Source organism: Orcinus orca, chromosome 3 (genome assembly GCF_937001465.1).
Source record: "Orcinus orca chromosome 3, mOrcOrc1.1, whole genome shotgun sequence".
In the NCBI taxonomy this organism is placed as follows: Eukaryota; Metazoa; Chordata; class Mammalia; order Artiodactyla; family Delphinidae; genus Orcinus; species Orcinus orca.
In genome coordinates this window covers 27,123,882-27,151,761 of record NC_064561.1, presented here as the reverse complement: position 1 = coordinate 27,151,761, position 27,880 = coordinate 27,123,882, and the positions used below count along the sequence as shown (strand labels likewise).

General features: G+C 50.8%; 1 protein-coding gene across 3 annotated transcripts in view; it reads right to left on the bottom strand.

Annotated features, from left to right (window-relative positions):
* STK10 (serine/threonine kinase 10) overlaps positions 1–27,880 on the bottom strand; it is a 118,515-nt gene that overhangs the window by 33,719 nt on the left and 56,916 nt on the right. For all 3 annotated transcript variants that reach the window (XM_033432065.2, XM_012533841.3, XM_004272000.4), the window contains exons 5-10: positions 17,096–17,168; positions 15,934–16,128; positions 15,287–15,368; positions 7,166–7,300; positions 5,752–6,297; positions 3,159–3,289 (exon numbers count right to left, since the gene is read on the bottom strand). In XM_033432065.2, coding sequence (XP_033287956.1) covers positions 3,159–3,289; positions 5,752–6,297; positions 7,166–7,300; positions 15,287–15,368; positions 15,934–16,128; positions 17,096–17,168 — 1,162 coding nt within the window. The remainder of the gene's footprint in view (positions 1–3,158; positions 3,290–5,751; positions 6,298–7,165; positions 7,301–15,286; positions 15,369–15,933; positions 16,129–17,095; positions 17,169–27,880) is intronic.

Below are 27,880 nucleotides of genomic sequence, written 5' to 3'. Positions count from 1 at the left end.
TAAGGTTACATGAGATGATACCTGTAGTGTCTGTCTGGCACATGGCAATCACTCCCCAAGTGGTAACTTCTCGAATGATAACGAGAAGAAGAGGTAAAGGCTGCCCAGTCTCTGGGAAAAGCCAGAAATGCTTTCTAGAGGCACAGAAGAAAGCTTCCTTGGGAGCCTCTGCGTTTGGGAAGAGAGGAGACAGGAGGTGATTGCTGAGAGCTGACAAAGAGAGGGAGACCCTGACACAAGAGGGACTAAGGCTCAGAGAACAACTGACCAAAAAACGAACAGAGAAGGAGGTAAGCAGCCAGGTTCTGACACTTCCTCCTTGACCAACCTGAGTTCTCACAAGGGAAAGGCAGGCAGACACAGGCTTAAGAAGGAAAGAACCAGCAATTTTAGGCAAAACCAGAAGGAACTCTGACCTAGCAGCCTCAATCTGTGAGAGCAACCATTCGGTGACACCATTCAAAAGCCTACGTGTCACCCGATCCTCCGGAAACGCTAGGATCCAGGTACGACCAGGGACGTGGGCCAGAGCCCGCCACAGCTCGCAGCCTGGCGGCCTGGCCACATTGACAGGACGTGCGGACCTTCAGACCACAGCAGGCAAACAAGCAAAGCCTTGTTCTTTCACCGTGAGCACCTCTTCTCCACCGCGGCTAAGTCTCACCTTTCAAACCTAAGTGGTACCCACTCCTCTGCTTGGGAGGAAGGTGGAGGCCCAGTGCCAGGGCCAGAGGCATTGCTTCTAGACGGGGTGTGCTGGGTCTGGAATTTCAACCCCAGGAACCTGAACTGCCCAGAGGGGAGGTGATGGAAAGGAAACGGAGCCCTTGGGGTCTGAAGAGTGAGGAGTACAGGTCACCTCCCAGGTGACCATTAAAACAGAAGGTGGTGTCATAGTCCAAGAGCAACCACACCCACCCCTCCCCCAGCCTCACGCCTCTCCAGCGCACACAGAGGAGGACACCAGTGCGTGCGTGCGTGCGTGTGTGTGTGTGTGTGTGTGTGTGTGTACACGCATATGTGTGCACGCGGAAACTCCACCAATGAAAAGCCTGCCTCTCATCCCCCTGGTTCCTAGAGGGCAGAAATGCCCCCAGCCATCCAAAACTGCTTATGTTTGGCTTTGGGATGTCTGTGCTTTTTTTTTCCCTCCTTTTTATTTTATTTTTTTAATTAATTTATTTATTTTTACATCTTTATTGGAGAATAATTGCTTTACAATGGTGTGTTAGTTTCTGCTGTATAACAAAGTGAATCAGCTATACGTATACATATATTCCCATATCCCCTCCCTCTTGCGTCTCCCTCCCGCCCTCCCTATCCTACCCCTCTAGGAAAATCAGGCCTTGTTTCTTTTTTTTTTTTTTTTTAATATTTATTTATTTATTTTCGGCTGCACTGGGTCTTAGCTGCGGCACGCATGTGGGATCTAGTTCCCCGACCAGGGATTGAACCCGGGCCCCCTGCATTGGGAGCGTGGAGTCTTAAACACTGGACCACCAGGGAAGTCCCTGTGCTTTTTAAAGATATGAATGTGTTTGATATGTTAGAGATGTCCTACAAATCAATCATGAATTTAGCCTTCAAAGGCCTGGGCTCAAGGGAGATTCATGGGTCCAAGGCCTCCCTCCCTAACTGTGAAGCCCCTCACCCCCACCCCTTGCAGCCCCCCAGCAAGCTTCCTGGTCCAGTGGAAGCCGGGTAGAATCCTCACACAGACAGAGCTTCTCACCTGGATGACCTGAGGCAGGTAAGTTCCCACCAAGAAACAGTTTCCTAGGGCTTCCCTGGTGGCGCAGTGGTTGAGAATCTGCCTGCTAATGCAGGGGACACGGGTTCGAGCCCTGGTCTGGGAGGATCCCACATGCCGCGGAGCAGCTGGGCCCGTGAGCCACAACTACTGAGCCTGCGCGTCTGGAGCCTGTGCCCCACAACAAGAGAGGCCGCGATAGTGAGCTGCCCATGCACCGCGATGAAGAGTGGCCCCCGCTCGCCGCAACTAGAGAAAGCCCTCGCACAGAAACAGACACAACACAGCAAAAATAAATTAATTAATTAATAAACTCTACCTTAAAAAAAAAGGTTTAAAAAAAAAAGAAACAGTTTCCTAATTTACACAACGGCCGAGATAGGGTCTCCCTGAGGAGGGCTGTCAGGGCGCCTGAGCGCCTTAAAAGTGCAAAGATGGTTCTTAGCAAACAGCTTTGCCTCACACCCTCCTCCCCACACCAATCCCTTCCAGTTTCATGGGTTTTGCCTCCAAAATGCATGCTGCATCCAACCACTTCTTCCCTCTGTCTGGCCACCATCCTGGCCGGGGTCTCCCTGGATCCCTGCATCAGTCCTGCCCCCGCTATGCCCAGACTCATACGGCAGTGGAGCTGGCTTTCAAAAGGGATGTTACCGCTGGTCACTCTCCACCTGCTTCACTCCAGCTACACTGGGGATGAAATCCACACTCTTCCACCCCTGCCCACGGGCCAACATGACCTTGGCCCTGCAGGTTCCGGGACGGCTCCCCATCCTTTCCCTCCCACCTTACACTCCACACTCCAGCCCTGCCCTCTCAGGTCCCTAAACAAGCCACGCGGTCAACCCTCAGGCCTTGGCCTTGCAGTTCCCTCCGTGATGCCCCGGCTCTGCTCGTGGCCAGCTCCTCTCAACCTCCTGGCTCTGCTCAGGGGATTTCCCACAGAGCGGCGTCCCCGACCCCGGCCCAGGGGCTCACTATCCTTTCACCCATATTATTCCCTTCACAGCATGTAGCACAGTTGGGAATTATCTTGTGTGCTGTTTGTTGGCCCATGAGGTGTAAGTTTTACAAAGGCAACAGCCTCAACTACCTGGGTCACCACCATGTCCCCCAACCTGCTGGGGGGTATGGATACATGGGTGAATGGCTGTCTGGCTGGAGGGGAGGGTGGAGGGCTGGGTAGGTGGGTAGGTGATGGATGGGTGGGTGGATGGATTGGTGGATGGGGGGTTGGGTGGGTTAGAGAATGCAGGATCTCAGGCAAAGCCAGCTTCCTTCTGTGTCCCTGATCCCACACTTGATGCTGTAGACAGACAAACAGCTCTTGCACCAGGAGGACCCACACCCATCCCTCTCACCGCATCCCCACCCTATCACCACCATCAGCGGCCCTTCCCGGGCTTACCTGAGAAATCTCATCTCCTCGTCCTTCTTCTCATCGTCACTGATGATCTTGGAGGTGGTGATGCTCACCTCCACGCCGTCCACCACAAACTTGCGTGTCCTCTTGAGGGTCTTATTGTGCAGCCTCGAGTTCTGGCCGGGGCAGATCATCAGGCAAAGCTCAGCATCACAGCTAAGAATCCATGGGCGACACAGAGGGTGCAGCCCACAGCCCTCCTGGCCCCAGAGCCTCAGCCCCGTCCAGGTAGGAGGCGACTGTCCATTGTCCCCCTCTTGCCTCAAGCTTTTCAATGCGGGGGGGGCCCTGAGTGTCTGACGCTGGGCCCTTTCCTCTCCCTGATCTCGCCCTTCAGACACGGCCCATCCCCTGCTCGCTGGCTGCCAGCACTCTCTCGCACACAAGACGCGGCGTCAGAAAGAGCGAGCTGGGTTCCAATCTTCCCTCTACCACCTACTGGCTCTGTGACCCTGGGCAAGTCCCTTGGCCTCTCCGAGCCTCAGCTTCCCCGACCTGTCAGAGGAGGTTCCAAAGATGCGATGGTGGTGGGGCATACAACACCACCCGGCTCATGGCAAGGGTTCAACACTTGGTATTTATTTTTGATACTTATTATTGCAGACCACGATCTCTTATCCTCAATGCCAAAATCCAAAGAGCCCGGAAAACCAGAGTTCATAACTGCTTTGGCAGCCAGATCTGACCTGACCTGAATTCCACAGGAGGCCACGCCCATCTGGAGCCACCACGAGATTATTCATAATCTTTATCTTTACTTTTCCCTATGAATAATCATGCCTTTCACGTGTGGTTGCTTACACAGTGCTGCCAGAACTCCTCCAGGAGGAGTTAAGAGTATTTAAATACCCTTTGAAAGTCCTCCATCCTGATTCGGATGAGGCCCGTGGGCCTGCACGGAAGTCATCACGGCCTCTCCCCTCCGACCTCTCCACTGGTCTCCGAGGCCCTTCCTGGTGTAGTCCAGGCCGGCCTTTCCGAGGGCCTGCCAGCCTGAGAGTGAAGGGAGAGCCAGGGTGGCGCCCAGCAGGAGGCCTCTGCCCTAAAGTCCGCGCTGACCCCCGTGCCCGCTCGGTTGAGCCCAGCAGACTGCCCTTGGCCCTGAGGTCTGGGTTCCCCTCCCCTGCAGGCTCCCACCTCTTCCCATAGCACCTCGCCCAGGAGCTCTGGATGCTACGGGCCCTGAAAGGTCACCCTGCAGCTCATCGCCCTACAGCATCCAGCTCACGTGTCCCAGGACTCAGTTCAAGATGAGTCAGGCCAGCAACCAGAAATGCAGGCTGGCTGGAGATGGCGGGGGAGGAAGGAGGCCTGGGTGCAGCCCTCACACTAGAGCTGCTCCTGGTCACAGGGCCTCCGCCTGGGGGTAACAGGCTCCCCGTCAAGCCAAGGGTGCTGACGTAGCCGTGGACTCTTATCAGAATAGCCTCGTTCCCTGACTCACTGCCAGCCCGCCAGCAAAGGATGTTCTCAATACCCTTGAGAAGAGGTGGGGACCCGGCTGTGGGTGGGTCAACCTTTATTTAAAGAAAAAAAAAAAATTACTGTTTTCTCTTTAACCCTTAGTGTCTTTTTAAGAAGAGAAGGGACAGACCCCCTATCCTAAGGAAGATGATTATACATCAAAGCTGCTGCCATCTCCACTTGTCCTGGCGACCTGTTAAAACTGTGCTTTCTTTCTGTTCCCAAAGCTAATCGTGCTGGCTGACTGCCTCTCCTCTGGCTCTCTTTCATTTGGCCAATATTTTTGAGTCTCTGCTGTGTCATTTTCACCAAGTAAGTGACAGAAGGAAAAAACAAAAAAGATGCAGAACCTTCTGTAAATTCAGCCTTGGTTGGGGATGAGGTCCTCAGTGTGGCCAACCAGGTGACCAACAGTGAGTTCACGAATATCTCACGATTTGTGAGATGGGCAGGGGATGCGGACTGCCCTTCCTGAGGACAAGCAGGCCAAAGCTCCCACCGCGAGGGCAGGATGGCATGTGGGATTCAGAGCTCAGAGTCTGGAGTCTGACCAGCTCCCCACCTCCCACCTGAGCCTCTGTTTGCTGGGCTGTACTTTGGGATGACTGAAGGCACCTCATCTGTGGTTGCTTTTAAGCATTTTGCAGTAAGGGCCCCATGCTGAGCTCTCAAGTGCAGTGGCTACTGTCATTCACAATGCTACCTCCTGCAGAACAGCCACGAGCCAGGAGGAAGCCTCGAGCCCACTCCCTTTAACTGAATCAGTCGGCAGCTGGACCACACGGCTGACCTCCAAGTCAGAGAACTTTCGCTTCTAGAATTGTCTCTCCCCCATTTTAGCAGGGCCTTTAATCAAACCCAATTTAAATGGAAACCCAAACTGAAATTAAAACCCAAACCAATTAATTGCCTGACATGACTAAATCCCAGACCGAACTCAGATATTTGGGGGTTTAACTATGTATCAGACGGAGAGCTCTTTAAAGAAAGAGCAGTCTCACGAACTACTTATAATGGAAGGCAGCCACCATATGCCTTCAAACACCAAAACTGGGCAGCAACACATTCTGCAGTGCTTCCTGCTCCAAGCCTGAGGCACCAGGGCCAGCGTTACCTTGATAGACAGAGAGCCCGTCTCTCTGTTCAGGGACAGGTCGGCTGAGAGGGAGGCACCATAGTCCGTGCTCTCAGAGGTGGAGACGCTGGCACAGTCTGAGTCCCTCTTGGAAGGGCCTAGAGCCGCCTGGGCAGGGAGCTCCAGGCTGCCGTTGGCCAGCTTCTCGTCACCCAAGGTCTCCAGGGCGCTGCTGTTGGGACGGCTCTGGCTTGCTTTCTGGGACCTGCTGGCTGCTGGACTGAGGTCCCCACCCTGGTCAGTGGCTTGCTTCTCCTCGGATACCTGAATCCTGGCATCCATGGACACCGGTCGGGACTTCCGGAGGGGCACGGGCACCGCTAGGCCGTTCTCATTTCCAGGGGCCACATCTGGGGGGCTGGTGGCTTGGAGGGATGTGTCCCCAGAGGGTTGGTTGGGCCCATTCACAATGTCCTGAGGCTGGCTAGGTGGCACTGGGGTGAAAGATGATTCTTTGAGGAGCTTGTCAGCATCGAGGCTCAGCTGACTCACCTCAGAGGATTCCCGAGTGTGGTTCCCCAGAGGCTAGGAGAAAAAAAAAAACATAGTCAAGGCCATGCTACTGTGTGTCCGAGGCAAGAGTCAGAGATGCAGTGAGGTCAGAAAGTCAGACACCCACAAGGTGAAGTGGGCCAGGGAGGTACAATAGGTATCCCTCTCTAGTAGGCCACAGTCCTCCCCACTCCTTACTGCCTAACTAACAATAAAATTATTGTACTACTTGCTTTGAGGAATAGGTATTCCTCCTAGGAGTGGAGGCAACCGTGGCCAGCTAGATAGCTCATGCCCTGTCGAAAGGGGGCAGTGGCTACTCTGCTCCAGCCAGTTGTGACAACATGGGAAAATGGGTCCCCTGTGCCCAGACCTTCCAATTTTTCAAGGCAAGCTCGAATCTGGACTTGTACATGACATCTCCCAATTTTTAGATGGTAACTAACTCAAATGTTTAAAAAAATCACAGAAAGGCCAAGCCAAACCTATCCAGGGGCTAGATTCAGACTATTAGCCACTTTTTTTGTTTTGTTTTTGTTTTTTAGAGCTTTTCAGGGGTAGAAAGTACTGAAAATGTTGCTATTGTGAAATACTGTGAATAGTTGCTATTGTGAAACGCAGTGAGAGGCCCCCGTACAGCAAAAAAAAAAAAAAAAAAAAAAAATCTGATTCCGGGTCTTCCCTGAAAACGTACAGGATTTGGTCAACACGCCCTGCTGCCTCATCCCAGCCCACATGCGGTCTTACGTAACTGGTGGCGTGGGGGCCTGTGACCTCTGAGCTGGGGATAAACAGAAGGGAACCCTTCCTGCACCGCCAGGCCCCTCCCACACCAGTCAAGGCCTGCGGGGATCCCATCCCTCCCGCACGCCCCCCCACCCCCGCTTCCTCCAGGCCTTACAGAGGTGGCATCCACCGAGTCCTCCTCTTCCCCCTCATCCCGGCCGTCTTCAATCTCCTCCATCACTTCAGCCTTGGCCTCAGCCACCAGTTCCCGCAGAGCCTTGTTGCTGGTGATGCTGCTGACGAAGGGATGCTGGGGGCGGGGGGCAAGACAGCTGGATTAGAACCACTGTGGGCTGGGGGGTGAGGAGGGGCAGCCAAGGCTGGGGGAGGCAATCCCCCAGGCGGAGAAGGCCAGCGGCATCCCTGAGCGAAACGTGAACGTGAACTTGGTCAGGCAGACCGAGAGGCAGCTCAGAAAGTCCTATGTGTGGTGGAAAGTGAGCCAGCTCTGCCACTCACCAGCTGTGTGACACCGAGCAAGTCCCCTTCCCTCTCTGAGCTACAGGCGTCTCACCTTTGAAGTGGAGACAATAATGCCAGACCCACAGGGAAGGCATGAGGATGGAATGAGATCACGCGCAGGGAAGAGCTTAGCCCAAAGCGGGAGCAGAAGTAATGTTTCAGGAGGTTTGTTTGTTAATTTACTTTTTTAAAAGGTTTTCATATATGGTTTAAAAAATATAATATATACAGTATATACATGCGTATACACACATATACTTTATTGAAGAATTACTTACACACAGTAAAGTTCACAAATCATTAAGCTCAGGGACTTTTTCCATACGTACACACCTGGTGTAACCACCACCCAGCTTAAGACACAGACCATTTCCATCACCTCGAGAAGGTCCCCATTCCCCGTGCAGTCAACCTCACACCCCACAGCCACCCAGCTCCAGAGACTAGGTTTGCCTTCTCTTTAACTTCATCTGAACAGAATCACAGAGTTCGTATTCCTTTGTGGCTGGCTTTCCTCACTCAACACAAGTTGAGCTGAGACTATGAGGTTCGCCTACCCTGTTGCATATGTCGGTAAACGCTTCCCTTTTGATTCCCGTGCGGTATTCTACCACGTGACTCTGTCACGGTTTGTTTCTTCTTCCTGCTGTTGCTGGCCATTTGTGTTGTTTCCCATTTGGGGCAACTATTAATAAAGGTGCTATCAACATGCTCGTATAGGTCTCAGGGTGGATGTGTGTGTTTGCAAAATCTCGAGGCCAAGTAGTGTATGTTCTATTCCTAGGTGTTTACAGAAATGCCACATCTTTAAAAAGTGAAGGCTCTTTCACGGACCTTGGAAAACACCAAAGCTTTTAAGACCTCCGCAGATGGTAAATCAGCCCGAAGATCTCCCAGGTACAAGTCTGTCTCTGAGCATCTTGTCCCCAGCACCAGGTTGTGGACAGGGACAAGGGACTCCTCAATTCCCCACACTCACTCAGAAAGGCATTGGCAGGGGCAGGGTGGGACAGTTGTTAGGTTGGAATTTGCTCATTTGAAATGCGCAGGAAGGCTCTGATGAAATTCACTGTTTTTACTGTCAGTTATCAGAGGAGGAACAGTGTCAACAAGATTGCAGGGAAGTATTTAAATGACTACAGAGAATAAATTTTCTAACACCTTGAAAACACATTCACAACTGATAGGTCCACTACAAATCATTCCTATCTGCTTGTTCATTCTTATCTGTTTAGTACATTTGTGGAAGGCCAGAGGCAACACCCTATTCAACCTGGGTACCCCACTCTGCACACGGGAAAGCAACACACCTCACTCCTTTTAAAGAGCCCTGCCATTCAGATCTTCCTAAGCCAGCCTGACTTTCTCTAGTTAGTCCAAACTAGTAAAGACGTGAAGACTTTTATTTCTTATCTTTCTCTCCCACACCCACCCCTGTTCACTCGTTGATTCATGCCTCAGCCCCATGTGGAGGCCAGTGATGTACCAGGTACTGAAATAAGGCCAAACAAGGAGACAGGCAAGCTCCCTGGCCTTGGGGGCTCGCAGCTGAGCGGGAAAGACAATGGGCACGTAACCAAACGACAAGATCATTTTTCAGATCAGGTAATAGGAGAGGCTGGAGGAACATGGGCCTGGATTGGTGCAGTGGATGGGTGGCCGGAGAGTCTGCCTAGGTCTTTGGGCAGAGGGCCCTCCTTGGGAGGTGACATTCAAGCTGAGCCCTGAGGGATGTGAAGAGGCTGGCCAGAGAAAGATCTGGGCACAGAGAATTCCACGCAGGGGTAGCAGCAAGTACAAGGGCTGCAGTGATATGAAGAGTAACCCTTTGAAGGTATCACTCTGGCTGCTGTGTGGCTCCAAAAGGTCTTGAAATGGATATTTATAAGGAGGTACTAACTGTGAGAGGCAGGAGAGTACAGCAGTGAAGATTGCTGGCTCTAGACTCGAGAGCCAGGCTGCCTGGAATAAAATCCCACTTCCACCAACTCGGGCAAGTCACTCAACCTCTCTGAGCCTCAGTTTGCTCATCTGTGTACTGGGAATAATAGTATGGCTGTTCTAAGCATTGTAGTAAGAGCTCAAAATACAGCAGCCGTCATCTGTATCATCATCACCACCACCATCATCATCACCACCACCGTCATTACTATAGCCACCATCATCACCACCATCACTACTGCCTCTGCCATCACCATGCCTACCATTACTACCACTGCCACTACGATCATCACCACCATCACCAGCAGCAGAACCACAATCAGAGAAGCCTTTAAGCACCAGTTTGCACTCCCAGCCGTCCCCATTCCCTCCTGCATCCCCAGAGGGCAGCTTTTTGGAACTGAAGGTAAGAATCAGATCCCAAAGCTTCCCGAGCTCCACACTGCACAACCTCACACACGTGAACTTGAGCAAGAAGCCATGGGACACGTCACTGCAGTTGCTGAAGCAGGTGCAGCAGAAACAAATAATGCAAACACAGGCTTCTGGAAATACCAGGTTTTCATCAGGCCATATCACATATTGACCAAATTAGTGACTCTTCAGCTTGGCCAGGAGCCTTGCTTTCTTGAGGCTGAACATCTGCATGGCCTCCCTTGAGTACCCCGGGGTCTTTAGGAAGCGGAGGGGGAGGCATGGGGAAGAAAGCCTCTGACAGAGGGGCAGGTGAGCAGGGCCATTCCCCTGTACGCCAATCTCCTGGAATCCCCGGGCAAGAGGGGCTGGCAGATGGGGCAGGCCCTCCTGTGTCTGATTAGGCCCGGAACACTGTTCTGTAAACTGCTCTGGGACACAAAGCACAGACCACCTCCTCCACTGCATCAGCTCTGTTACTTCCAGGGTTGTGTTTAGAAAAGACGTTTCAACCGCCACGCTGCCAAGGCCCATTAGAGACAAAGCCCAGCACAGAAGGGTACGGGACCTTCCCCGGTGCCAGCGCACTGTGTACCTGCACAGGGACAGGCTGGTCTGGGCACATGGGTCCCTAGAAAGGTGCTCGGTCACCCCCGTGGAAGACCCAGATCAGAGGGAAACTCAGCCGTCTGCTCCTTCAGGAACAGGAAAAGCTGTTCTGTACTATCCCTGCAGGGAGCCCCAAGGTGCCACAGAGCTCGCCAGCTGGCACCCACCCTCTGGCCAGGACCTCTCCTGCCATCTACCCAGTCATCCTTCCCAAGAACTTGAGCCTAGTTTTCCTCTGTGTGCTTCGAAACCATCAGCCGGGGTGTCCCACACTCCAAGACTGGCTTTAGAAAATGCCTAATAACACTTCCAAGTTTTCAGGTGTCAGCATCTTTCCTTCAGTCCTCCTTCCCTCCCTCCTAACTTTATTCCATCTCTCTTTCTTTCCTTCATTCATTCAGAGAGGCAACTTACTAGAGTGCTCAAAAGAACAGGCTTTGGAACCAGATGACCAGGATCAGAAATCAGCTCTGTCACTTACACGCTGTGTGACTTTGTGCAGGCTACTTAACCTCTCTGTGCTTCAGTTTTATCATCTGTTTGACAGAGATCCAAACAGTACCTATTTCATAGGGTTGTCATGAGGATTAAATTAGCTAACATTTGCTAAGCATTTAGAATAGAACCTGGCATGGAGAAGAGGTTACCTAACATTTAGTTAAGTAAAAGTAAGTAAACGTATTTAACGAAGGGCCTCTCCATACCAGGCACTATTCTGGATGACTGGGGCACATCAGTGAAAGCAAAAACGAAAACAAAAACAAAGACTGCTGTCCCCAGGGAGCTGACATGCTAGTCAGGGAGATCAACAATAAACTTAATCAACATGTAAGTTATATGCTATAAGTGCTATGTGCCATGGGAAAATCAAAAGTAGGGCAGGGGAGGGAGAATTAGGAATGTGAGGGTGCAGTAGGTTTTAAACAGCGTACTTGGGGGAGGCCTCACTGAGAAGCTGCCATCTGAGCAATGACTTGAAGACAAAGAGTCAGCCATGGAGGTGTCTAGGGGAAGAGCATCCCTGACATAGCGGACAGGCAGTGCAAAGGCCCTGAGGCTGGAGTGTGCCTGGAGTGTCTGAAGAGTAGCAAGGAGGCTGGTTGGCTGGGGAAGATTGAGGGGACAGGAGGAAGAGAAGTCTGAGGAGTCAAGGTGGGGTGGGCAGACCTTGCAGGACCTTGCAGGTCACTGAGACTGTGGATTTTACCCTGAGTAAGATGGGAGCCATTAAGGGGCTCTGGACTCAGGAGGTATAGGAGCTGACTTATGTTTTTCCCTCTGGCTGCAATGGAGGTGGTGAGAAGTGGCTGGATCCTGGGCACGTTCTGAAGCCAGGAACAACAGGATTCCCCGGTAGAATGGATACAGAGTGTGTGAGAAAGAGAGGGGTTAAGGCTGCTTGCGAGGTTTGGGGCCTGACTGCTGGCAAGGTGGGGCTGCCATCGAATGAGACAGGAAAGCCATCGCTAGAGCATATTTGGGGAAAGATGGGGGCGCTCAGTTGCGGACGTGTTAAGTTTGAGATATCTACGGACACCTAAAGGGGTGGAGGGTAAACAGCCAGATACAAGGGCCTGTGGGCGAGGAGGGCAGTCTGGGCTGCAGGCAGAAATGCGGGAGTCATGGCGAACAGAAGAGCCCATCAAGGTGATGGAGACGGAGGAAAAGGCCCTGGAGCACTTCACGTGAATGAGCTGCAGAAACAGGAGCAGGCGAAGGAGACAGACGAGTGGCCAGTGAGAAGGAAGGAAACCAAGAGAGCGTGGAGACCTGACATCAGGCGTTGACAGCCAAGGGGAAGAGGGTCGCCTGTGGCTCTGCTGAGTCCAGCAAGACCAGCACCGAGGCCTGAGCTGACCACGAAGCCCAGAAGGTACTAACGACCTTGACAAGAATGCTGTGCTAGAACGGGGTGGGTTTAAGAGCAACTTCAACAAGTGCGTGCTGCGCGCCGGATGTGTGACAGCCACGATGCTGAAGACAGAGGGTGGGCACAGAATCGCATCCACTCACACACTCCCGTGACGCAAGCACGGCCCTCCTACAGAGGAGGAAACTGAGGCTCAGAGTGAGGACCGCTCGGGTTTCAGGAGGGCAAGCCTGATTTCAGAGCCCGGGTTACCACCAAGTGATGCGGTCCCAACAAAATATCCATGCAAGCGAATGAATGGATCCTAAACCAGCGGGGGCATAAGTCAGTCAGCTGAAGGCGGGATGCAGGGCAAGAGGAGGGGCCGGGAGGAACGTGGGGGCCGCCGGCAGATGGGAGGCTCTGGAGGGTGTGCTGGCAAGTCGAGGTCTGGGCTTACCTGTGGCCACTCCAAGTCAGGTGACCTCTGCAGGCCACTTCCCTGCCCTGAGCCTCAGGGTCCTCACCTAAGGCGGTAACGATGCCCCACCCTCCCTAACTCAGAGACCAACAGGCACGTGGAAAAAACGGACGGCAGCCTAAGCTCTGAAAGGAGCTTTCTTTGTCTGGAGGGATCTCTACTTTCTTCTGCAAGCTTTCTGTCTCAGCGAAGAGTCCTCCGACAGGACGTTTTTTTCTCCACTATGGAACGGAAATTCCTGTCTCTGGCTGAGGCTCCTGGGCTGCCACGAGGGGATGAGGGACAGCTGGTCTCTTCCTGGCAGCATATCCTGGAGGCCGGATGTATCACGCCAGGAGGTGCCTGCTCACGGGAAACAACTGGCCCCAGGAGCTTGGAGCTTTTGTATCTGACAGTGACAGCAGGCCCACGCACCCCCACCCCTGGTTGGCCTGGTCCAGTCCCTTGCCGACGCCACCCACCAAACGCCGCGATACCCAGAAAAGAAGGCCTCTGGTAACTCCAGCCGTGTGCTTTCAAATGCAGTGCAGAAACCTACAAGGAACAATGATGAGCCCCAGCAGACAGACCCCATTCTGCATCCCCGCTTCTTTCCATTTTTTTATAATTCAGTTCAATGCATCAGCTATTCACCGCACACAGCACTTAACAACGAAGCTAAGCGCTTTACAGTGTCTTCTCACTCAACCCTGTAAGGGGGGCCTGGCTATCATCCTCACTTCAGAGTGAGAACAGGGTCACAGAGAGGTTAAGCCCCCTGAGTAGGGTCTCACTGCCAGTAAGAGGCAGAGCTGGGATTTGAACCCAGGACTTTCCAACCCCAGTCCACACACTGAATCACTGTGCTGCACACCCTAGAGAGATGCACTGTGGCCCAGAGTGCCAACCACAGCCCCAGCACCTGGCGCACAGTAGGTCGGTGCTTGGGAGAAGCGGCTGAATGTGAAGAAAGACTCGAGGGCACGGTGGAGCGTCGGCCCCCTTTGCTCCCACAACACGAAGGGGGAAGGACCAGAGTGGACAGGCCACATCACCCAGGCCCACTTCCTCTCCCTCTCCCTCTCCCAACAGCATGGGTGGCCCGGGGAGTGGGATCAGCCGTGCTAGAGACACCGGGTGTTTCCAAACATAGCTGCAAACACTCCAACCCTCACCCCGCCAGGACGCGAGGCATCGGCCCTGGGCAAGGGCAGCTCCTACCTCCAATATTTCAAAGAGGCTCAACAAAGAAACAGTCATCCACTTCCCCACCTGGAGGCCGTTCAGCCAGCTAAGGGGATGCTCCCTGAGTCAGCTGTCATCCTGGCTGGTCCTGGAGATTCCACACCCAATAGCCAGAGGGAGCCTCGTAAGTGTAAGTGAGATGGTGTCTCCCTCCTCCAAGCCCTCATGGGTGCGCCGTCACACACAGGGTGACGCCTGCATCCTCCCGAGGTCCTGCATGACCCGCCATGAGCTGGTCCCCCTCCTCTTTGAAAGACCTGCTTCCACCGTTGGTCTTTCGCCAGGAACTTGGATTTGGGGAGGGTTCCCCCCATTAACTGATAAGAGGGGCCAGCTCTGCCTGAACTGCAAGCGACGTGGCCCATGCTGAACGCCTGCCAGACGTCTGCAGTCTGGAACGCTGCCCGTGCCAGGCAGAGGCTGCCCACGTGGCCAGCCCCCAGTGAAACCCTGGGCCCCGAGCTCTCCAACACGCTTCCCAGGTAAACAACACCTCACACGTGTCACCACAACGCACAGCTGGGGGAACTAAGCACAGACCGTGTGACTCCACTGGAAGGGGACCCTGGAAGCTCCTGCCTGGCTTCCCTCAGGTGCCTTTTCCTCTGCATCTTTTTGCTGTAGTAAGTCATAGTGGAGAGTACGACTAGATGCTGCGTCCCGAGTGTCCTCTTAGGGAAGCACTGAACCTGGGGGTGGGCACGCCCCCGTACCGCTCCGATCTCATCTCCAGCCCTGCCCCCCTTCTCACCCCGGCTCCTGCACCCTGGCCCCCCGGCTCTCCCGGCTGCACCCATCGTGCCCCCATCCTAGGTCTTCACCTCTGCTCCTGAGCACCATGTGCCTGGCCCCCTGGCCTCCTTTGGGTGTCTGTGCACAGAGCCCCTTGTGTCCTCCTTTTATAGGAGAGCAACCCCTCCCAGGCCCCCCTCCCCTGTGCTGTTCTCTTTTCCTCCACAGCCCTGCTCTCCACCTGCCACGTACACTATCTGCTCATCAGCTGCCTGTCTCCCCCACTGGAAGGTAAGCTCATTAAGAACAGGAGTCTGGGGGCTCCCTTACCACAGCCAGCCCTCCCCGCACGAGGGCTGGCACATGGCAGGTGCTCAGGGAACGTCGGCCAATGAGTGAACAGTTGTGCACACCATCGCCTGGGCCGGGGGAGGACGAACCCAGCTTCCAGGTCACGGGTGATCTGTCCACAGGAAGGGCTGGGCAGAGGGACAGGCAGCCACCCGGGAGAGGGGACCACTCACCTCCAGGAGCTGTGCAGCGCTAGGCCGGGTCTCCGGGTTCTTATCCAGGGCCGTCTTCAGGAAGTCTCGGAACTCCGCAGACCTGGGAGGACAGACAGGTAAGCTGGGAGCCGGCGAGAGCTGAGAAAACTCCCCACCATCACTGACTCCACTCTCCCGGGAGGCGTGTGCTTCCCAAACACGCCCTTCAAAGGACAAAGGGCGCCTTTATAAGCTACATGGCAGAGGCGACGGGGCCTTCAAGATGCCCTTCTCGTCGCAGACATCACCAACAGAGAGGATGTGGAAATCAGAGGAGCAGGGACTTGCCCGAGGGCACACAGTGAAACACAGCAGTGCTGGGGTTCGAGCCCCAATTCCCAGCCCAGGGCTGTGCCACGTGGCTGCTGGGGCTCACGTGGGATCCGGCTTATCTGGGTTACCCATTCTCTCTGATGGAGAGCCGATGTCCACAGCACAGAGGGAGGAAAGAGCCAGGAGGGTCCAGGGAGCTCAGAGAGGCCTGCAGACCCCCAGGCCCAACCGCTCCCCAACTGCAGAGCCCAGCAGCAACGGCAGAGCCCTGGCACCCCGCATCCCCCCACCCCGCGTCCCAGGCCCGCTGGCCGTCCAGCAAACACCCTCAGGCAGGCCTCCTGGCCACTTACCACTTAGAAGGCGTGAGTAGCGTGGGAGGGTCTGACTTGGCAATCTTGAGCAGGACCCGCATGGGGTTGAGCTCGTGATGCGGGGGCTCGATCTGGGCCATCTCAATCAGAGTGATGCCCAGGGACCAGATGTCGGCTTTGTAGTCATATGGGGTGTCCTTCATGGTCTCACACATCACCACCTCGGGGGCCATCCTGAACCAACCAAGGGACAACAGAGGGCTCAGATCCTGGCCTCCACAGGCGCTTCTCAGAGACTCAGGGTCAAGGACCAGCACAAGCCAACATCAGGGGGTTGGCAGCACTCCCGAGTCATGATTTTCATTCCTTTCCATCCCACTGTCTTTCTTAGGACCGTTTTCTCACACAAGGACGCCTTCCAAGCGGCTCCAATGCCCAAGTCCTGCTGCAGTTCTGATTCCTACCACCAGATGGCAGCAACAATCCAGAACACAGGGTCCTGGGGAAGGGGTGGGTGGGAGCAGTGGGAAAGGTACCCAGGAAAAACTGGGGGCGGGAAGGGGGGTGAAGAGAACACAACAGCACAGAGAGAAGGGATGGGAGAGAAAAGGAGAAAGAGGAATAAAAGGGCAGAGAGAGAAAAAAAGAGTGAGTAATAAGCAAGAAAGGAACCTCACTCCATGATGGGAAGTAAAACAGAAAGTAGTTAGGTGTGAAACAGAGGGGTTTTTGTTTGTTTGCTTGTTTTTAAAGCAATCGTTTTGGAAAAGAAGGAAACACAGTGGACTGGATAAGTCTGGGGAGATTTCATATAAGCACAGGAACTGAACTTGTATTGTTCATCTTCATGGCCCTAGCCCTACGCCTGGCACTCAATCAAGATCCGTTTTCCAGGGGTGTCAGTTCTTATTAATGGAGCATTTTCTATACGCACCATCCCATTCAATCCCCACAATAGCCCATTATGTAGGTGCTATTACACCGCTGATTTTACAGGTGAGTAAACTGAGGCACACGAAGCTGAGCAACATGGCCAAGGTCTCAGCGCTAGTAAGTGAGGGGATCTGGGCTCAGACCCAGCAGGCTGACTCAGGAGCCCCTGCCTCTGTCCTCTCTCCTCTAGACCAGCCAGAGGAACCGTGGAGAGTTGGAGGTGTAGCGTTCAGTCCACCATCCCATTTCCAGAAGCTACACGACTTACCAGTAAGGCGTTCCTATGAAGGAATCTCGTTTCTGCAGAGTCTTCAGATTCTTGGCAGATACACCAAAGTCAGCTGCAAGGCAAGAATCTCAGATAGAGGACTGGATGGACATTCCTCCACCCACAGCCCTGGGGCATGGACTCAGACACATGTTCCAAATCAACTAACAGATGCCATTTTCTATCTAGCAAACTAGTGATCATTAAAAAACAATAATACCTACTGCTGTAAGATGTATTGAGACACGCACTTTCCTACTTGTTAATAAGAACAGAAACTGAAGGGGACTTCCCTGGTGGTCCAGTGGGTAAGAATCCACCTTCCAACGCAGGGGGTGCGGGTTCGATCCCTGGCCGAGGAACTAAGATCCTACATGCCGCGGGGCAACCGAGCCTGCACAACGCAACTAGAGAGAAGCCCACGCGCCGCAATGATGGATCCCAGGTGCCGCAGCTAAGACCCAACACAGCCAATAAATAAATAAATAATTTTTTTTTAAAAAAAAGAATATAAATTGGAGAGGCTTTCAGGAAAGCAGTTTGGCAATAAAGAGCAAGAACCTTTCAAATTATCCATACTCTTCTGGTGCAGTAATTCCAAATCTAGGAACCTACCTTAATGGAGTAATCGGGTTTTTTAAATTTTTATTATTTATTTATCTTTTATTATTTTTGGCTGCATTGGGTCTTCGTTGCTGCGCGTGGGCTTTCTCCAGCTGTGGCCAGTGGGGGCTACTCTTCATTGCAGTCCACGCAGGCTTCTTACTGCGGTGGCTTCTCTTGTTGCAAAGCACGGGCTCTAGGCGTGTGGGTTTCAGTAGTTGTGGCTCACAGGCTCAGTAGCTGTGGCTCGCGGGCTCCAGAGCGCAGGCTCAGTTGTTGTGGCGCACGGGCTTAGTTGCTCCGCGGCGTGTGGGATCTACCTGGCCCAGGGCTCGAACCCGTGTCCCCTGCATCGGCAGGCGGATTCTTAACCACTGCGCCACCAGAGAAGCCCGAAATAATCTTAAATATTAAAAAAAAATTATGCGTAACGATATTCACCGAAGTGCCATCATAATAGAGACGAGTTAAAAACAATCACAATCGCTTTCAGGGAGTGATTTTAAAACTTCTTGTATGCAATATATAATATATTCTATCTTTTCCAAAAAGAATTTAAGGGACTCTCCTGGTGGTCCAATGGTTAAGACTCCACGGTCCCAAGGCAGGGGGCCCAGGTTCGATCCCTGGTCGGGGAACTAGACCCGCATGCATGCCGCAACTAAGAGTTCGCATGGCACAACTAAAGGTCCCACACGCTGCAACTAAGACCTGGCACAGCCAAATAAATAAATCAGTAAATAAATATTATTTTAAAAAGAATTTAAGATGGTGTATCAAATACACACACACACACACACACACACACACACACACACACACACAGAACAAGATGAACTAGGAAATTAGGAGAGGTAAGAAAGAAGGTAAAGGGTAAACAACTGAACAGATTAAGAAAAATGTGATACACAAACACAGTGGAATATTTTGTAGTCATTAAAGTTTTGAAGTACTTTATTCAATATTTTAATATTAAATTATACATATTAATATTAAATTTTAACGTATCTTTCATAATGATAATAGATGAGGAAGGTTAAGAGGTAGAAACTTCCCATTACAAAACAAATGAGTCACGGGGATGCAATGTACAGTGTGGGTAATATAGCCAATCATCGTGTAATATCTTTGTGTGGTGATAGATGGTAACTAGACTTTACATGGTGATCATTTTGTAAAGTGTAGAAATATCGACTCCCTATGCTGTGCACCAGAAACCAGCATAGTGTTGTCAATTAGACTTCAAAACAAACAAACTCACAGAAAAATAGATCAGATGTGTAGGGGTTCGGGGGAGGGGGAATTGGATGAAGATGGTCAAAGGTACAAACTTGCAGTTATAAGGTAAATAAGTCCTAGGGAGGTAATGTACAACGTGACAAATAGAATTAACACTGCTGGGTATTATATATGAAAGTTGGTAACACAGTAATTCCTAAGAGTTCTCATCACAAGGAAAAACATTTTTTCTTTCATTTTGTAACTATACAAATGGATGTTCGCTAAACTTACTGTGATAATCATTTCATGATATATGTAAGTCCGATCATTATGCTGTGACCTTAAACTGATACAGTGCTGAATGTCAATTATATCTGAATAAAACTGGGAGTAAAAATAAATTAAAATCTTTAAATAACATATATTTCAATATTTCAATATTTAATAGAATATTAAAATATTTTATTGGTATATTTATATAGGATAAATGGGAAAGGGAGAGGATGTATATTGAATGGTCAGAATTGTGCCCCACTCCCTCCCCCACAAAAGGGCAAAAATATATTTTGAATTATTGGAGGAAATGTACCAGCCTGCTTAAATGGTTGTCTGTGGGTGGTAAGACTAGACGAGGTTTCTTCTGTTTTCTGAATTCCCGAAGTTTGCTGTGAGAAACGCGTATGACTTTCAGGACTAACAGAAAATAAATAAATATTATTTCTCTACACACACATCCACCACCACCAGTCTTGCTTCACACACCCGCTGCTAAGGGAAGAGCCCAGCGCCACGAAGAGGAATTTTCTCCAGTGCTCTGGCCTTCAGGGGCCAAGTTTCATCTTCATTAAAAACTAAACTCAGGAGGAAGCAACACCTTGAGAGAACTGTCGATGTTCAGTTTGAAGCCTGGCTTCGAGAAACTGCAAAGTTGCTATATAACTGCTGGCCACCCCGGGAGCCTCCGCCTGGGTCTGGAAGCCACGATCGGGTGCTTTAATCAGACTCACAATTTCAAACCAGGAGGGAGCATAATGCTGAGAGACGGGCCTGAACACTAGAGAGGTGGGTTCCAGTCTTGCCCCTTCTACTGCACCAGGTTCATGCATCTATTCATTCAGGTACCATCTGGAACCACACACAGGCCCAGGGCAGAGAATACAGTGGGGAAAAAGCAAATGAAGTCCTTGCCCTCAGGCAGCTCAAAACTTACTTGTGGAAGCAGACAGCAATCAGATAAACACAACCACGGAAAGATAGGGCTGCGGGGCTGGGAGGGTCTACGGTCGGGGGGGGGGGGGGGGGGGGGGGGGGGGGGATGTGACCTCAAGAGAGCAGGGAAGGGAGGACCTGGAGGAAGTACCACCAGGCTATTCATTCATTCAACAAGCACTAACTAAACATCCCTCGTGGGCCAGGCACTGTTCTAGGCACAGAGAGGAACCAAAGCCCTCACCCTCATTGCCTTGTTATTCTGGTGGTGGAAACAGGTTCTCCACACCACGTGATTCCTGGTAATGAGGAGGGCCATGCAGGGATAAGGCAGGGCAAAGGGACAGAGAGTGCTGGATGGATGGGCGGCTATTTTAGACAGGAGGTCAAGGTCTAGGGGAAACTATTTCCAGGCAGAGGAAGCAAGCTGGCTGGAGGGCCCAGGAGGGGCAGGGCAGCATGGCTGGAAGGGCGTGGACTTGGATAAGTGGGGGAAATAGGCAGGGGCCAGGATAGTTACCAAATCTCTGACCCTCCGTTTCCCCGCCGGTGACATGGGGATGGTGAGACTGCAGAACTACTTTGTAGGGTTGCGGTGAGAATTAAATGACACATAAAGCAAACAGCTCCAAGCCCGGCTCTTGGTAAATGCTCTGTCACGATGGTGAATATTCCATGGGTACCTGAGCTGGCACCCTCGAGATCCTTACGTCGAGAAAAGGACGAGGCTGTACGGAGACCCCTTCCTGGGAATGGGCAGGAAAGCTGGCCTCCGAACCTCAGTCAGTGCTAACTGGACAACAGCTATTCCATCAGCTGATGACAGTGCTCACGGGACAGTCTGGCTATTGGGGTTGGGGGGCTGTCGCCTTCCAGGGTGGGAGCAGCTACTGCTGCAGGGTGAGATGCAAAAACCAGCAAACCCAGGTGAGAAGCCAGCTCTGCTGCTGACCACCCTGTGGCCTGGGCAAGTCATCACCCCATCACTGGGCTCCTGGGTAAGAATGGGGAGCCAGGCTCACCTCCTTCCTGCTGGGTCTGCCTGGGCCCCACGCGGGCCTGGCTATCCTGTAAACACCAACAATGGCTGGCATGCCGTTCCACGACGTCTTTGCAGGAGAGCGACTGCCTCTCAGACCCAGGGTGAGGCTTCCAGGAGGGAGGCTAGAGCTGGCCACTCCCATACCACAGCGCCCACTGGTCCCTTCCGGAGAAGGGAGAGGAAAAGCAGAAACCACCAACTTTCAAAATGACACACAGTTGGTCCCCAGGGCCCTCCCTGAAGCAAGAGCCTGCCAGCTTTTTGGGTGGCTGCTACTTCCCCTTCTGGGGACCAGCCAGGAGGGTGGGGCGGCCCCTCCCTGCAGCCCAGAACCCTCACACTGTCCCTGGGCAGCGGTGGCCACAGCCGTTTGCTCCCTGAATGGAGTTTATAAGCCATGTCCTCCGACGGGTAGATGGCTGCCCTCGGACAATTCAAAGGCAGTCTGAGATTTTCACCAGGCAGTCTCTTCTGTTGAAAACATTCCTCCCTTCCCTTTTCCTATTTTGAAACAAGAATCAGAGACAAAGCAGCAGGCAGGTGGGGACTCCATAAATTATCATTTCCATATGGAAAGAGGCCATTTCTGCTTTGTCCCCAGCAGTATCCCAGCACCACATCTGCCACATGAAACACTCAACAGGGCTCTCAAATGAACAACAGAATAAATGAACGGACGGGAAAAAATGACAAAACTGGGTTTTAAGAAATATGTTGGACAACAATTCTATTTCTGGAAATAAATCCCCCCCCAAACAGATTTCAAATATACATGGAAGCTTCTGAAAGCATTATGCAAAAGAGTGAAAACCTGGAAAAAACCTAAGCTGCTGCTGGAGCCTGGTTGGTAGATAGTTCAGTAAATCGGGGCTCACCCGGACCATGAGATAACACGCAGCCCTTAAAAAGAACGGATTTGCCTTCGTCCACACTAACTTGGAAGTTCGTCCATAACACACTGTCCCCACCAGGGTGCTGACAGACCGATGCACTGTGTGGTATGAACAGTATGAATTCCAGTTGCATCTTAAAAGAATGACCCACGCATACCGCGTGCACACAAAGACGTCCACAAGCATCGAAAAGAGTCTGAAAGGCTGCACATCAAAGTAATTGTGACTACCTCCCCGGAAGTGGGATTTTGCTGGGGTCAGTGTGCTGAGGGGGCCTTACATTTTTTACTGACTACACCTTTTATTCTTTAAAACGTTTATGATAGAGAGTACGCATCGCTTTTATGAAAAGCAGGTTTGAAAAGCTGAGATGCATGTGACAAAGTTTGGGGTGAGGGTTGTGGGGTTTTGTTTTTGTTTTTTAAAGTAAAACTCAGTGGGGGCCAGGATGTGGTGAAAGAACTTCACACTCCACTGGGGGGTGTGAACTGGCGCACCCAGCGTGAACGGCACGTTGGCCACAGGTATCAACAGCACCCGACACGCTGCACACACCCAACAATCCTAATTCCAAGACTCCCCCTCAAAGGTGTGATTACAGACAGAGACTTGCAGACCCATGAACAAGCATGCCCATCACTGTGCTTGTTAGAGGATAACGTGAGAAACCTCACGAGATGCCTAAATATCCAACTTTGGGGGTTTCATAGGTCAATTATCGTTTGTGCACATGATGGAATGAAAGAAAAACATTAAATAACCATGTTTCCGAGGAATATTTAAGTATATGGGGAATTACCGGATATTATTCTATTTTTTTAAAAAGCTGACTGGAAAAAAAAATATATATATATATATATACTATGATCCAAATTTTTTAAAAAAATACATGTTAATCTAATAAAAACTAATATTTACTGAGAACTTCTAAGGTGTGCAGCACTACACAAAGAGGCTTATGCGTATCATTTACCTTCCTCTGTATGTCATTTTGCATCTCATCAGCATCTGTATTCCTATGTATGTCATTTATATCTATGACCCTTTGGGGCAGGGAAAATTATTATCCCCATCTTACAGATGAGGACAAGGAAGTTCAGAGAGATTAAGTAACTTGCAGATGGTCACCCAGATCTAAGGACAAATGTGACGCTAAGTCTGTGCTCTACCACTCTCTGGTCTTTCTGAGCTCAGAAAAAAGACTGGAAGGAAGCAGTGCATCTTGGCAAGATTAGAAGAGACTTTAATTTCCTTCTTTGTGGGTCTTATTCCTAACTGTCTATATGACTCTATCTACCTATATACTCATTCATATATTTATTTTCTTATTACCAAGGTAATACTCTTATCAAAAATTCAAACATTTACAAAATAAAAAGTCTCCATAATCCTGGCAGAGATAAACACTTATGAGTTTGCTGCATATAGCTCCAGATTTATTTATAAAAATAAAAATCATGTATGTAAATAAAAATATATTAAAATTATATGTATAGATCATTTTCAGGTGTTTGCTACTTTTAACAATGAAATCACATTAAACATACTATTCCGCAACTTGTTTTTTCCCCCTTCACAGTACGTATATACATCTTTACAAGAGATTACACATTTTCTACAACTTAATTTTCAATAGCTGAAGAACATTCCATTGTATGATAGTACCATAACTTATTTAAGTAATATTCTACTGGAATAAATTGGATCATTTCTGATTTCTTGCTGTTACTTATACTGTTGCAATGAATACCATTGTACATATCTTTCTATACATGTATAAATAGCACATATTACTTTTATAATCAGAAAATTACATAACAGTGTAAAATGCATTACATATTACACACACACGCGCGCGCACGCATGCAGTGAACTTACAATGTATGAAGATATATAAGAGAATCTTTCATCTGTCCCTTAACCACAGGCGACCAAAAGAATCCAAGATAAGAGGAGCCTTTCCCCAGACAATGCCAATTAAAGGCAAACCACTGCCCAATTGTCCTCCTCTCCTGGACCCTCCACCCCACACCAGCAGAGTCCACAATCTAGCTTGGTCAGGGCTTACACTCAAATTCTAGGTGTCTGAGAAGCTTCCAGGTGGGCCTCAATCAGGGGTCGTGCCATGTGCCCCAGGAAGTATTTGGAAATGAATGGGGGCAGTCAGGTTACCACAACAAAAGACAGTGCTGCTGCCATTTAGTGAGAAAGAGCCAGGGACACTGCATCTCCTTACACGGCAAAAGTGTCCCATCCAGCCAGCAGTGGCCCTGTGGGCAAAAACTAGCCACAGCCCTCATGGTGCAGACAGAAAAGTGAACCCTCTCTAGAGGGTTTGGGACCTGCTGAAACTGGGGTGGTGACAGGAGAATCAAAGGCTCCCATCCCCAGCCCTGGAATCCCAGGGGTTTCCTTCCTTACAGCAGCCGGAGGCATGCCTGGGCTCAAAAGAGAGAGGCTTCCACCAGTCACCCAAGTGACCTCTCTTAATTATCAGGACTTCTGCCTTCCCAGGAGCATCATGGGAACAGTACCAGGCAGGGAAGTGAGAAGAGTCTACTGTGATCTGAGATAAACTACTTCCTGTTTCTGAGCCTCAGTTTCCTCATCTATTAAATGGGGGTCATATTACACAACCAACTGTGAGACTGAAAGAACTGCTCTATTTTTCTGTTTCTATTTTTATTTTCTTTTGTTTTTTAGGCAACCAGGTACACATGACCACTAATGAGGGCTTTGCTTTCCCATTCATTCCCCTCCATCTTCAGCCTCCCACCTCACTGCCTTCATCAACTCTCTCTTCTCCCACATAACCCTGCATTTTTCTGGTATTTTCTGTCTCTCTCAACCTCAATTGCAAACTCAGTCCTTTGTTCTTGCTTTCCATCCACTTCTGCCTCACTCACTCCCTCTTCTGGGTCTCTATTACTCCAGCAGGCTGTGCCAGTCTATGGTGGACAGCAATTTGCTGTTCTGGCAAGTCCAAATCTTTCCTCCTTCTAGAAAACCATCTTGCCCACCCACAACCCCACTGTTTCAGGAGGGTGAGGGGGACTTCCATACTGCTACATGATCCCACCTCCATTCTCAGAGACTGACTACAAGCTGGGCCAATAAGAGAAGCCCTCCTTACTGGGCCTCCTTGATTGGTCCAGGGATCTGCACCTGAGCCATGCTGGGCCAATCAGAGCTCTTCACTGGGATTATTGACTCTGAGACTTGAAATGATGAGGTTCAGTTCATCCTGCAGGAGGCAATGCTGGGGAAAGTAAAATTAAACCCAGCCAGAAGCTGTGTGTGAGGGGTTGGACTGAGAGCCTAACCAACATACACAGAAAGGCAGAAACCAGAGACAATCCTGGCAGCATTGTTTTCCAGGGTCCAACTAACTCCATGTCCAGCTGCATATCTTCCCCAGCACGGTTCCATACACCATATACACACATTCTCCTGTCTGCCTTAAGTCGCGTGACCAGTTTTTATCACCTGCCACCAAGAGTCTAAGGAGGGTAGTGGTTAAGCACATGGGCTCTGGTCTAAACCCCAGCTGGTCTAAACCCCAGCTGTTCCTCTTACTAGCTGTGTGACTTTGGGTAAGTTAATTAACCTCTCTAGGTGCCAAATCCTTCCTCTGTAAAATGTTATCAGTAGTCTGTGAGGATTCAGTGAGTTACATACCAAACACTGGCTCAGTGCCTGGTAGCCACAATGAAAGAACCAAGACCCCAGCCTGCTGGCAGCAGCACACAGGAATTCTGGGTTAGGGTCCAGGTGGGGGTGAGAGGCAGGTGACTGGTTCCTGCCAGGCCTCCTGAATATCAGGGGGCCTTTGGGAAGTAGAGATCCTGTAGTAACTTGAGCTGATAAAGTAATGGCAATGCTGGACACTACTATTTACTGAGCACCTACTATGTGCCAGGCTCTGTGTTAGGCACTTTGATTTTTAGGCCAGTTCAGACCTCTTCTCGGAACTTGAAAGACCCCAAAAGTTGTGAAGTTCACCTCCCATCTTCAGAGAAGAACCTCTGGGGAGAGGAATACAGGTTCTTTGGAGAATGAAGAACATTCCTCCTCATGACAGCTACTGTGAGACATCCCTCAGCCCAGGAAAGAAACTCAACCTTTGCCAGGCCTCTCTCTGATAGGCTGGGCACCTATAGATGCTTTGCACATATTGCCTCATTAAATCATCATACCAATTCCACGAGGTAAGAACTACTACCCCACTCTGTTTGAGGAAAGTAAGGTTCAAAAGGGTTAGATGACTCATCCAAGGCCAAAGGCAGGTCCAGGACAAGAGCACAGATCTTTGGACCTCAGAGTCCTCACCCCACTTTACATCTGAACTGTCTCTGGTGGCAGACACTCTTCCTTTCCCTCTCTGAACAAATGGATTCCCACTGGCCATGAAGAACTGCTTCACAGCCACCCGGAGCTGGAATGTGTGCTCTGCAACTATCAAATGAATCTCAGAGGAAGTCTGAAATCCTAGACAGAAGTAAACATTTAACACAAGGAAGAAGCAAAATGCCTAGTAGCAGAGAGGGACAGAACCCTGAGGCTCCCAGTGACAGTACTTTGTGTTTCAGCCCACTGGTCACAACCCTGTGAGGAGGTTCTGTTGTTACACCCACTGCACAGATGAAAAGACTGAGGCCTGAATGGTTAAATGTGTTTGTCCAGCTCGGAAGTGGCAGAGTCAGGATCTGAACCAGGCTTGTCTGTGTCTAGGGCCGACGCTTTGCTCAGCTCACCCTGCTGCTTCCCATTTATTCCCACTCCATGGAGAAACACAAACTGTCTCTGATAAGGTGACATCTCTGCTTGGGAGAAAGATCTGCTGAGCAATTCCCTTATGCAGCCCTGAGTTGCATAATGCCCCTCCAGGGGCCCCAGACGGTCCCAGGGACCTAGGAAGAGGCAGACAGACTGCTACCTCGTCTCTCAGGCCTCCTCCACTGCTTCACCAGGCTGCAGATTCCAAGCCCCAGGGGGAAGGAGGATTTTCTAAAACAGAATATCAGGCCTCAGCAGGCGTCCACACCAGGTTCCCAGGGCCCAGCTGTAATTGTGTAAATACTCGCACATTCAACTCTTCCTGAACTTTTCTTCCTCCTTAATTGGTTTCCTAGTTTTCTCAACTGCATCTGTCAAGTCATTTGGAAAGCTGACGCCCCCATCTGCTTCTGCTGGGTTCCGAGTGGGGTTCTGGAGTCAGCTCGGCACGTCAGCGCCCTCCAGACTGAAGGGGTGTGTGGAGGAAGTCAGCAAGGGAAAGGAGACCCTCACTGGGCACATCTTAGCCCCAGGCTGCTGGGGCCCTCCCTCCATCCCTGTCTCCACCCAGGGCTTCCCGGGCTTCCCTGTGCTGACAGCCCCTCAGGCTGCTCCTGACCCAGGCTGTCTGTGTCCTGTCTCCTCCATTTGATATGTTCTTTTTTTTTTTTTTTAGGTGTTACCGTATGTATTTACTTTATTTTATTTATTTTACTTTTTTTAGTATCTTGCATATTTTTTTCAATTAAAAAAAATTTTTATTGGAGTATAAATGCTTTACCATGTTGTGTGAGTTTCTGCTGTACATTTAACACGTATCTGTGGAATCTAGAAAAATGGTACAGATGAACCCATTTGCAGGGCAGGAATAGAGACACAGACGTAGAGAACGGGCATGTGGACACGGCGGGGAAGAGGAGGGTGGGACGAATTGGGAGATTAGGACTGATATATACACTACCAAGCGTAAAACAGATAGCTAGCGGGAACATGCCATAAAGCATGGGAAGCTCAGCTCGGTGCTCTGTGACGACCTAGATG